The 10,842-nt window shown below is 59.5% G+C and overlaps 1 protein-coding gene across 1 annotated transcript in view; it reads left to right on the forward strand.

The window, feature by feature from the left end:
• The window catches only part of WNT10A (wingless-type MMTV integration site family, member 10A), a 32,428-nt gene extending 22,693 nt beyond the window's left edge, over positions 1-9,735 (forward strand). Inside the window, exons 5-7 of the mRNA XM_009883999.1 lie at positions 4,541-4,640; positions 9,380-9,437; positions 9,627-9,735. Coding sequence (XP_009882301.1) covers positions 4,541-4,640; positions 9,380-9,437; positions 9,627-9,735 — 267 coding nt within the window. The remainder of the gene's footprint in view (positions 1-4,540; positions 4,641-9,379; positions 9,438-9,626) is intronic.
• Positions 9,736-10,842: the final 1,107 nt, after the last annotated feature.

Raw genomic sequence — 10,842 nt, forward strand, 5'->3', positions numbered from 1 at the left:
GGGAAAAAAAAAAAAAAAAAAAAAAAAAAAAAAAAAAAAGAGAAGAGAATTAAAAAAAAAAAAAAAACCCAAAAAACAAATCAAGGAGGAAAATACCAGGCTGGAAGGAAGCAAGCGCCCCGGGCCCAGTGGGGAGCGGCCCGTGTCCTTGTTTCATAAGGCTCCCGCAGGCAGCGGGAAGCTGGGTCAGCTGGGACGGATGCTCTGCCCTTTGCCACCCCTAGGTGGGAGGGGTGGCTTTACCCCTCCGGGAGGGATCGGGTGGATGGGGTCCTTGTCCCTGGAGCCAGCTGTTTTTTAGGGGCTGAGGAGAAGAGGAGGGTGATGGAGGGAAGTGTGGCAGCTCCTGTGACCTTGCGGCACCTGTGTGGCTCTGTCTGCCGGTGCAGCAGGGACAGCAGGGCACACGGCCACTGCAGTGGCTCCTGGCAGCAAAGACCTGGGCCTTCGCAGGGCGGGGATCGCTGCTTGTGGCTCAGGGCACCCGGGCTCACCCTGTGGGGCATCAAAGCAGCGGTGTTCCTGTGGGGCGAGTTTGCTCTGGCAGGGCATGCTCCACCAGTTCCTGAGGTCCTGCTTTTCCGTTGCCAATATCCATCTCCAACATCAGGTCCCTTTTTCCAAATCCTCAAGCCCTTTGCCTTCCACCCTTTGCCCCAAGCATTAGCTGGACTCCCTGATGTCCCCTGGCCACCCCATCTCCCCCCTCCCTCCCAGGCTGGCCAAACCCCCACATCCCCAGGGCTGTGCTGCCCAGGGCAGTGGGGTTCTTCACATCCATCATGCTTCGGAACTTTGTAGGTGGCTTCCCACCTCCCAGGGGCTGCTTTGCAGGCGCCTGTGATCTCAGGGCTGCCTGGGGTGATGACTGACTCACCACAGAGCTCTCCCCGCACCGCACCGGCCTCTTCTCTCCCCTGCTTTCTAATCCCAGGACACCTGCGCTGCAGCAGCTGGATCCCAGCACACGGCTCCCCTGGCTGGGCAGAGCTGGGGAGGGGACCGGAGTGGGGACAAGGTGTCTTTGATGCTGCAGAGAAGGGGTGCAGGGCAGAGCCATTCCCCGCCAAACACATCTCACGTTCCCCAGCGAGGGACCAGGCTCTGAGCATCCCGGGGCTGAAAGACTGCAGCTTGCTCTCCCTTCACCAGTGTCCGTGTCCCCCCTGCCCCCCGATTTTGGGAACATAGCTTTGTGAAATGGCACACCAGTAATACCAGCACAGCCAGGGTGAGACTCCCAGCACAGCCTGGCCACCGAGCCCGGCAAGCCACAGTACCCGGTGCTGTTTGGTTCTGCAGAGAGATCCTGTCTGAGCTTGGGACCTTGGGACGTTCAGGGGAAAACAAAAAAGGATCCCTCGATCGTGGTGGGTCTGCAGACGGCATGGTCAGGGGTGCTGTAGGGATGCTTTGGGCTGCAGGCAGCGTGCTGTGGGTGCAGGCAACTCCAGGGCACAGGCTTCCTGGTCGCAGGAGCTCATTGCCTCCTGGGGCCAGCTGGCTCCCAATGCAATACCAACCTTCAAGCTCTGCTCTGTGGCTTGCCTCGCTGGGTGTCTGGGAGCCACAGGCAAAACGCCAGGGTGCCTGTGGTTACAAAAACGGTGTCCCCATGCTTCCCTAACTGGGAACCAGCTGCTGGGCAGCCAGCCTAACAACCCTACTGCTGGGCTCAGAGAGTGTGCAGGACACCTCCTCTCCCCACGGCCGCTGCTGAGCCTCCAGAGCCAGTTGCCAGCAAGGGCTTAGCTCCCCAGCCAAGATCTAGGCATCCCAGACCTCTCCTCTTCCACGAGCCTGAGTGCAGCCTCCCTGATCCACAGATGGGATCTATCCCAGTCCCACCGAATAGTCATGTTTCCTCACGTGGAGGGACTATCTAAGCCTGCTGAGCTGCTCCAGCCTTGCATGTTCTGGTGTATGGCCCCCTACACCGTGAGGGACACCTCCACCCTGCAGGACATGGCACACAGGGCTGGGCTGAAATGGGAAGGTTCAAGTGCTTCATCCAAGAGAGAGGAATGATCATCAGGGTAGAGGAGCCCAGGCAGAGGATGGAGGTGCATTTCTAGCAGAGGGGACCATATTTTCCCAATACTCTCCTATCATCTCCCTGCAGAAGCAAATCACTAAGGGAATTCCAAAACTAAAAAAGAAATGGCCATTTCTTTCACATGCATGTCATGAAAAGGGCAGTGAAGGCTTCTAAAGACGGCAGCAAGCCCATGCTGACAAAACCAGGTGGAACTTAGTCCAGTTTCATCAAGTATTTTGGCCCAAGCTCTAGAGATTCCTCCATCCCTGAGGGTCTTTGCTGCAGAGGGGACCACCAGCCTGGTTGCTCTGCTACAGCCATGCGGTTTTCCAGTGTTTTTCTCTAAGTTTGAACTTCCCAGTCCAAGGAGCATGAGAGCTTCCCAGCTCCTTCCAGCAAACCAAAAGTAAATCTCACTTCTTGACCCTGCAGTTGTGGAGAGCGATGGGAAAATCTGACCTGAGTGTGACCACTGAAAAGGCCATAGAGAGACCAGAGCTGGCCCAATCGGTTTGCACTTCTGCCAGGTCTGAAGCCAGATGTGTCGTTGTCCAGATGTGGATACCCCAGGCTGGTGCTCTGTCAGGCCCTGGCCTTGTGCCCATCACCAGACACAGAGTGGAAGGGCCAAGGGGACAGTGGATTCCCTCCAGCACAGCAGGTCGCTCCGGTCCTTTATCCTCTCACCCAAAGCCCCAGCTCATCTCCTGCTTCTGGAAAGCTCCAGCAAGGGTGGGGAAGGTCTCTGGGGGTGGCAGGGGGGGAGTGGGGGGGCTGGGACTTTCCCCAGGAGATCACAGGAGGAACTTTGGCTGGAGGGTGGGGGGAACCGGTGAGGAGTTGCTACATCATGCCCCAATGAGCCGTGAGTAACTCCTCTGGTATTTCTTCCCCGCGCAGAACAGTCATCAGAGCCAGATCCTGCCCGGGGGAATCGCTACACACGGGAACGCCCAGCCCCATCCAAATTCCATTTCTGCTCCCAGCAGAGCTGACGTGAAGCAGAGCCACCAGGGGATGGGTCCCTGGTGACCCCGTCCCATCCCACCAACTGGGGTGGCGTGAGCATGGCCATGGCAGTGGCTGGCAGTGCTGGCTGGCAGAGCCTGGTGGGCTGCTGACACACAAAAGCACCCAGATGCACCTGGGCTACTGGAAGTCACCAGAGACCAAAGCCTCTTTGCATTTGCTGGTCCAAGGGGAGCAGAGGGCAGACCCTTCCTTGCCTTGGTCTGGGCGACTGGCCTCCATGCTTCCTCTGGTTGAGAAGCAGGTGGCCATGGCTTAAGACCCTTCCCGAGAGCCTGGCTGGCACCGTGCTGCAACCTGAGCTGCAGAGAGGTGCTCCGAGGCTTTCCTGAAGTTCAGCCCCAACATGTCATGCTTGGCACCAGCACTTGTGCAACCCCCCGAAAAAGAAAAAAAGAGTTTGGCCCTAACTGACCTGCTTGGCAAGGCAAAGTACCTACAGCAAGGCAGCAGCTGGCTCAGGAGAGGAGCCTGGGACTCCTGCGCTCCCCCTGCCAGGCCCAGGTCCTGCCCACCACCTCTGGCACAGCATCCTGGTGGCATTGCCCTCCATGATGAGGGGTGGGCCACCTACCTGGTGAGGAGGCTTGTAGCCACCACTGTGTTGAGCTTGTTGACTGACCAGACATGCCAGCAGCAGCCTGACTCCTCAGGAGCGCCCCTGCTGCCTGGGTGGACTGTGGCCTACTTGCTCAGCTGGAGTTACACCATCCCTTGGTGCTCCACGTCTGGGTGCCCCTGGACATGGGACTGCCACACACCTGCAGAAGGGCCAGCAGTGTCTGGAAATGGGTGGGATGTGGAGATGGAGAACAGAGGGAGGGCTTGGGCTGAAGGCTGTGATGGAGCCAGGGCAGCTCCAAGGGCTGGGGTAGGAAGAGTTCCCAGGGGGAGGCTGGATAAGGGATGGGGAGGGTAGGGGCTGAGCAAGCTGGGAGCAGAGTTTGGGGTGCACTGAGCCCCTTAGGCAGAAGATCTGAGCAGAGGCAGTGGGTGCAGAGGAGCAGGGTGGGCAGGCACCAGAGTGATTGCAGGCACGGGAGACGTGAGGAAGGAGGCTGATAGTGCATCTGGAAAGGGGGTGATGTAGAGGTTCTCCACAGCCCAAACCCTGATGGCTGAGTTCCCCACCAAGCAGATGGGTGCCAAGTCTCCCCAGGGAGCCTAAGGACTCAGAAGAAATGCTCTAACCATTAGACCACCTCGCTCGTGATGTGCCCCCTGCTGCAATGGCCACGGGTAGGTTTGAACCCAAATATTCTTTACTCTCTCAGTCCTGCATGTGGTCCCCTACCCCAGGAAACACCAAGGCCTCTCAGGGAGCATGTGAGGGACAGGAGTCCCTGGCACAGGTCTATGACCCATGAGAATAGGGCACCCACCGCTGTCCTTTATCCCTTGACCAGAGACATCTCTCAGTGAGTGCCCAGGTCTGGCTGCTGCATGAATGGGTGCCTTTTCTCTGTCCCCCAGCTGGAGCTGAAGAAGAGGAAGGTGGGTGGCAGCAACAGGGAGGGACATCAGGGTCCACCAGCAATTCCAGCTCGTTGCTTCCGTGAGGCAGATGGAGGAGGTAAGAGGATGCCTGGCTGTGACAGCTCAGGGACACAGCCAAGGAGAGGGGTGACCTCGGAAGCAGCCTGGTGGGAACACCAGGATGGACGGAAGAAAGGGGGAAAAGCTTTTTGGAAATGGACAGAGAACACTTGGGGGAAATTTCTGCCACCCCTCGCCGTCGCCCCGTGGCAATGGGAGGTTTTTGGCTGGGGAAGGAGATGACAGAGGGGCAGAGCCAGCGTGGGGGCAGGACGCCAGCGCAGGGGAGGTGGGAGCAGAAGGCTGGGGGTTGGAGGATGAAAGCGCAGGGTCCTGGGGAAGGTGGGGGGGGGTGTGACAGGAGGGGTGCAGAGGCAGCCAGCACAGCCAGGTGCAGTGGGAAGGGCTTGGGGGAAGGCAGGGAAAAGAGGCCAAGTGCAAAGAGAGCAAAGGCAGCGGAGGAAAAGAGAGCGTGGCCAGAGAGGCAGACATGAAAGGGGGAGTGAGGCAGGGGAGAGATGAAAGGGCCACGGCGCGGGTGCTCCTGCCTCCTCCCCAGGCTCCCGGGGCTCTGTAATCCCCGGGGAGCTGGCTCCTCTCATGTGGTGGCCCGCAGCTGTGTGCGGTCGGCTCAACCCCACCGCTCCGCACTGGGACTTTCCAGGAGGGGGAGAAACCCAACACAAAACACATGACTTAACCAGCGCCTGCCAGGCCCCGGCACACGCGGGGTCCGGGGGCACCCCGGTACGCGGCACGCCCCGGGATGCTGCAACCCACAGGGGACAAGGAAAGGCACGGTCCCCTCTGCTTTGGGGAGAGGTGGCCCAGAGCAGGGTGGAAGGGGTATGAGCCCGGCCGGGTGATGGGCAGAGCTCCAAGGTGGTTACACACACACACGCAAAAGCCGGGATGAGCCTGGCAGAACCTGGATCAAACAGCACTGCCGCCGGCCCCTTAGGGGCATCCCCTGAGGACACAAAGGTCAGGGGTGCAGGAGCCATATGGGTTCGGTCCCTCTCCCCTGCTTCCCCTCTCGAGTGCCATAGCTCCGGTTCCTGCCTGCTGGGCTTGGCTCTGGGTACCAGGGATGCAGCAGGACTTGGCAGGCGAAGTTGGCACCCATCCTGATGGGTCACTGGGTCACTTATTTTACTGCTCAAAAGCAAACCAAGAACCCAGGCCACAGCAGATATTGAAACGGTACTTCCAAGGCATTTGTGACTTGGGATATCTCTGTTCTCCATGCCCAGCTCCAGCCACCAGAGGAGGGCTCTTTCCCATAGCAGGTGACCTTGCTGCTGGGCAGTCTCCTGTTCGCCACTGCTGACTGCAGCGATGCTGGGCTCTGCAGGGATGCTGGGCTCTCTTCTCATCTTTGGGGCAGGTGGGGCAGCAGAGATGGTACCCATGGGGGGTCCTCCATATATCACCCTTCCTCCTCGTCTCAGTTTTGCCTGTACCAACCTTCTCTTGTCTGCCTATGCGAACCTGGTGGGCTCAGCTAGAAGCAACTCTGACTGAGCTTGGGCAGCACCAGAAGCTGCCTTTGTCCTCCTGTCTCAGGGCTTTTCCTCTCCCCAACCCCACCTCCAAGACAAAAGAGGACCAGCGCTTGGCAGCATGGCCAGGGAGCTTCTCTGAGTCCCTGGTGAGAGTATCACTCTGTAAGGCCTTCCCCTTCCAAAGGCTCTCATGGAGCAGGGTTGTGCCAGCTCCACAAGTATCACCCCTCTGGGGAGATTCCATCTAACTCCATCTTTTTGGCTACATCTGGAAGTGGTCTGACTTCCTCCAGAATACCCCATCCTCCCTGCAGCCCCATCCAACCTCAGCAAGGAGCTGAAAGGGGACTCTCTGCGGGGCAAGGAAATCCCAGCCTTAATGCACTGTCCCTGCCCCTGCCACATCTGGCTCCCGCCCTGCACTGGTCAGAGGAGGTCACACCACCCTCAGCCACATGCACGTGAAAGAAGGGACACATCCCAGTGTGCTCCCCACGCCTGCACAGCAGCCCTGAAATTGCTCCCGGGAACATCTCCCCATGCCGGCCAGGAACACCGTCTCCGTGCCTGCAGTGGACTGTCACTGAAGGGACTGAGCTGAAGAGGTGGTTGAGGGTGCTGCGGTGGGGAAGTGCACTTGGGGAGCCGGGGGTGGCCATGTGCAGCCCCCCTATCCCTCCCGCTACAAGCCAGCCCTCCCCAGAGGAATGCTCCAGCACGGCTGCAGCTGCAGGGAGGGGAGGCGCTTTGCCGAGCGCCGTGGCATGAAGGCATGATAGGGCACGCTCCGCCGGACCATGAATACCTGTCCCAGGCGGTTAGAGGCACCCAAGGCGTGTACGGGTGGCGCAGGAGCACACGCCTCGTCAAGCCTGGGCGGTGGTGCTCCATCAGGAGAGGAGGCTCTTTCCAGTTTGCCCTCCCACTTGTGCTGGTGAACAGTGAGCCCCCCCCCCCCCGGCAGCGACCCGCTTCCCCATCACACCCTGCACGTAGCGCACGGGTCTTGCTGGGGGGGAATACCCCTTTTCACCCTGGAAAAGGGGGTGTGAGTGGGCCTGGCTTGAGGCTGGGGGTGGGCTGGGTGGCCCTGCTGGGTCCCTCCAGCCTTAGCATCACTGCTTGAATGAATTACCAAGGGAGCTGCTGAGAGAGGATCAGAAATCAGGAGATGAGCAAGGCAGTGGAAGAAGAAAGAGAAGCACGAGTAATGGTGCCTGATGACTTGCTCTCTTTTCCTGCTTGCATAGACATGGAGACCGTGCCTGTCACATGCATGGGGACACGTCCGTGTGAGCCTCATCTCTGCTGCTCACACACAACTCCCTGTGCCCCTGCTGCTGCAGGATCCTATTGCTCGGGACAGGCTGCACGCCTCTGCCGTCCTGTTGATCCCACTGCCTGCACCAGACCAGGAGCATGTGTCATCCCAAGAGGCTCCCAGACCCTTTACTCCCTCAGTCCAGGTACCAATGCTCATATCCTTGGGGGCATCCTAAAGGGCTGACTCCAAGTAGAGAAGGGGGAAAAAACCCAAAGCCAAAGTCTCCAGCTGTTTGCAACAGCTGCCTAATAATAAGGAGCAATAAGGATGCACCGCACCATGACACTGCTAGTGCAAGTCCTCTGCCATGACCAGCTGGGGTAAATACCTGCTGGAGAAAGGAGCTTTTGCTGAGTGACATCTCGGAGCAAAGCCAGGTCTGGACTGGCGTTGGTAGCCCTGTGCTGGTTAAAGGTGCACTCCAGACCTCCTGGGAGCCAAGGGCTGGGAGTTCACGCTCTGTACATTTGGGCTAGCAAATGATGCACGTTTCCAGCAGCCATGCTGGAATGCTGAAGTGCTTTTAGCCAGGACCGAGGAGTCTGAAATGCTGGATGTGTTTGAGCCAGGTGGGTTGGTAACCTTTGAGAACACTTGTGGAGGCAGTGACAGGAGAGGTGCAAAATCAGGAAAAGACTTCTGCCACGTTCCTCCACATGTAGGGCCTGGACCAAGCCCAGGGTGGCTGTGAAGTGGAAGGGGGCAGCGCTGTTGTTCCCCCCTCACATCCCCCCGCCCTGCACACGCTGCCTGCCCAGCCTCACAAGGAGAAGCAGCCTGTGCCGTCATGGTGTGTCATGCTGACTGCTCATGGGTGCCGAAGCCTGCGGTGGGATGGAGAGTCCTGGACTGGCTTTGATGTGGCTGCCTGCTAAAACTTCTCCTGCATGGTCCCTGGGCAGCAGCCCTGGCTGTGGGGCAGATATCCCAGATACTGCAGGGGCTCCCCTTCAGGTGGTGTTGGTTGGGCTGAGAGGAACCTGGCAGCAACGGAAAACCCAAGATGTGCTGAACGATAAGCAATCTTTCCCTGGAAGCACTTTGCAGCCGACAGCTTGGCCCTGCAACCTGCCTGTAAGATGGATGCTGTCAGCTCCGGTGCCAGTGCATAAGAGCTCCCTGTGGATAACGCAGCAAGAAGCAGCCAGGTTGGGAATAGGAGCCAGAAGTCCTGTTCCTGGTGCCACTTCCATGTCACATGTCACCCAGAGTGAGAGGGAGCCTGGTCCTTGTGCTCTCTCTGTAGCCTGGTGCTGCTGCTGGAGGCAGCCGGAGGAGATGCCTTGAAGAGACGTCCCCGGAACCATCTCAGGATGTGAATCCCCTGCGGCGGGTAAGCCCTGTGGCGAAGCACAGTGCTAAATCAAGGCTGAACGTGGGCAGGGATGTGAGGCACTTTTGTCGCTTGACTTGGGGACCAGAAACCGGAGAGGGGATGAGAGAGGAGGTTTGTCCCTGCTCAGCCCATGCACACTTCATGGGATGCTCAGGCCGCCAGCAGAGTTGCAGCCGCAATCAGTCTGTGGCAGCTGTGGTTCCCGGAGCCTCCTGACTCCCCATCCCTGCTGCAGGCTTCCCGCTGCCGCAGTCACAGTGCTTTAGGATTTGGGGATTCAGCTCCATCCCTGCCCTTCTGGGGTGATGCCCCTTCCCACCAGGCACTTTTCTCCCCTGTGCCACTGCAAAGCCCAGGGCTGGCCTGGCCCCACGCTCACCGGGGACCACAGCATCCCTCGGCCAGGCAGCCAGGCTTGGTGGGAGCCGGGCTCTCCAGCTGCCGGCAGAGCTGCCCTCCCTCACCAGCTGCCCCACACTAAGGCTGCAAACAAACAAACAAACACCCCAGCACCAAGCCCTGGCAGCTCAGACCGTAATTACCAGTGAGGCAGCTGGCGATCGGCACTTGAAACCCGGTGTGTAAACATGGCTTTCTCCTCTGCCACTCAGGCAAAAGCAACCTGCTTCAGGGGAGCTGCAATTTCAGGAGGGGGTCCACGTTGTTGCGGTGAGGGCTGTGGCCGGAGACTTTCATCTCGGCCTTTTGATGCAGGGCAGGAATAATAGATGGTGGCTGGCAACACCCCACCTCGCTGCACCGCCTGCTCCGGGCCATTTTCTACCTCGTGGTGGGTAGCTGAGTCTCCTTGCCCTTCCCAGCCCCTGGGCCAGCTGCTGGCTCCCTCTCCCTTGCCAGGATGGGTGAGGGCACAGGGAACCTCAAAGAGGCTCCAGGGCTGGCATCAACCATCCAGGAGCAAAAAGAGCCATCTTGTGCCCAGAAGGGCTGGCAGCCGGAGGCATGAAGGGATGGCTGGGACACATCACCACCCTGGGCCACATCACCATCCATCTTGTTCCCTCACATTGCCACTTCCAGAACTGGGGCTGCTCCAGAGCCAACCGACCAAGAGCGAGTGCTCAGATACCTCGGTGATGGGCACCCTTCAAGACCAATCAAGGAGGTGTGGCTGTCCCGCACAAGAAGAGGTGACCATAAGATCCCCGGTGATGTCACCTCCTGCAGACTGAGCCCAGACTTTCACGTGCGTGATGTCCCACTCCATGCACAAGGACTCTACATCCCTGCAGTGTCCCCTGGTCCTGTCCCCTGCTCCTATCCCTCAAGCTCTACTCAGAGGTCCCTTGGGTACCACTGAAGTGGAGAGGAGGTGTGTGGGGAGAGGAAGGCAGGGGCTGGAGAGGCTGCACAGGTGGAAAAGGATTAGGAGAGGTGATGGAGTGAAGGAGGATTGTCCCAGTTAGGAGAGGTGGGTGCAGGAGACCCTTGCTCCCGGCCTCTCCTCCCAGACCCTCCAGTGCTCCCCGATACACAGCCCCGAGCGCGGATGCTCCCGAGCTTTGGGCCCCTCTGCCCAAGTGCTGTCTCACCGTCACCGTGCACCTCCTCGGGTCCCCTCCATGCCCCGCTCCCGCTGCTCGCCCAGCCCAGTGTCTCCAGAAGCCTCTCGCGCCGAGCCCGGTACAGCTGGGTCCTGCTGGGGAAGGAGGTGGCGCGTGTCCTGCCGGTGTGGGGAGGAGTGCCGCTCTCTCCCGTGGCGCCAGCACGGCATCCGTGCAGGGAGAGGGAGGGACGGGACAGCCCGCGCTGCCGCAGTCACCCCACGGCAATGCCAAGCTGAGGAGTCCGGCGTCGTGGCGTGCCAGATGGGCAAGGCTCCGGGCACGGCTTTTCCAGGACACGCAGTGGCAATGCTTGGAGAGAAGCTTGGTTTTGTGCGAGCAATTCCTGTTGGCCGTAATGCCCAGATACCACGTGCTGAGCTGTGCATGCCGGCTGCGAGGGGACACTGCTGGGCACACAGGTGGTGGCTTCCAGGAACCTCAGGCTGACCCTCTGCACAGTGCCAGGCTGTTCACCCAGGACAGGAACGCCATAGCTGTGTCAGACT

The sequence above is a fragment of the Charadrius vociferus genome, unplaced genomic scaffold (genome assembly GCF_000708025.1).
Source record: "Charadrius vociferus isolate BGI_N301 unplaced genomic scaffold, ASM70802v2 scaffold1020, whole genome shotgun sequence".
In the NCBI taxonomy this organism is placed as follows: Eukaryota; Metazoa; Chordata; class Aves; order Charadriiformes; family Charadriidae; genus Charadrius; species Charadrius vociferus.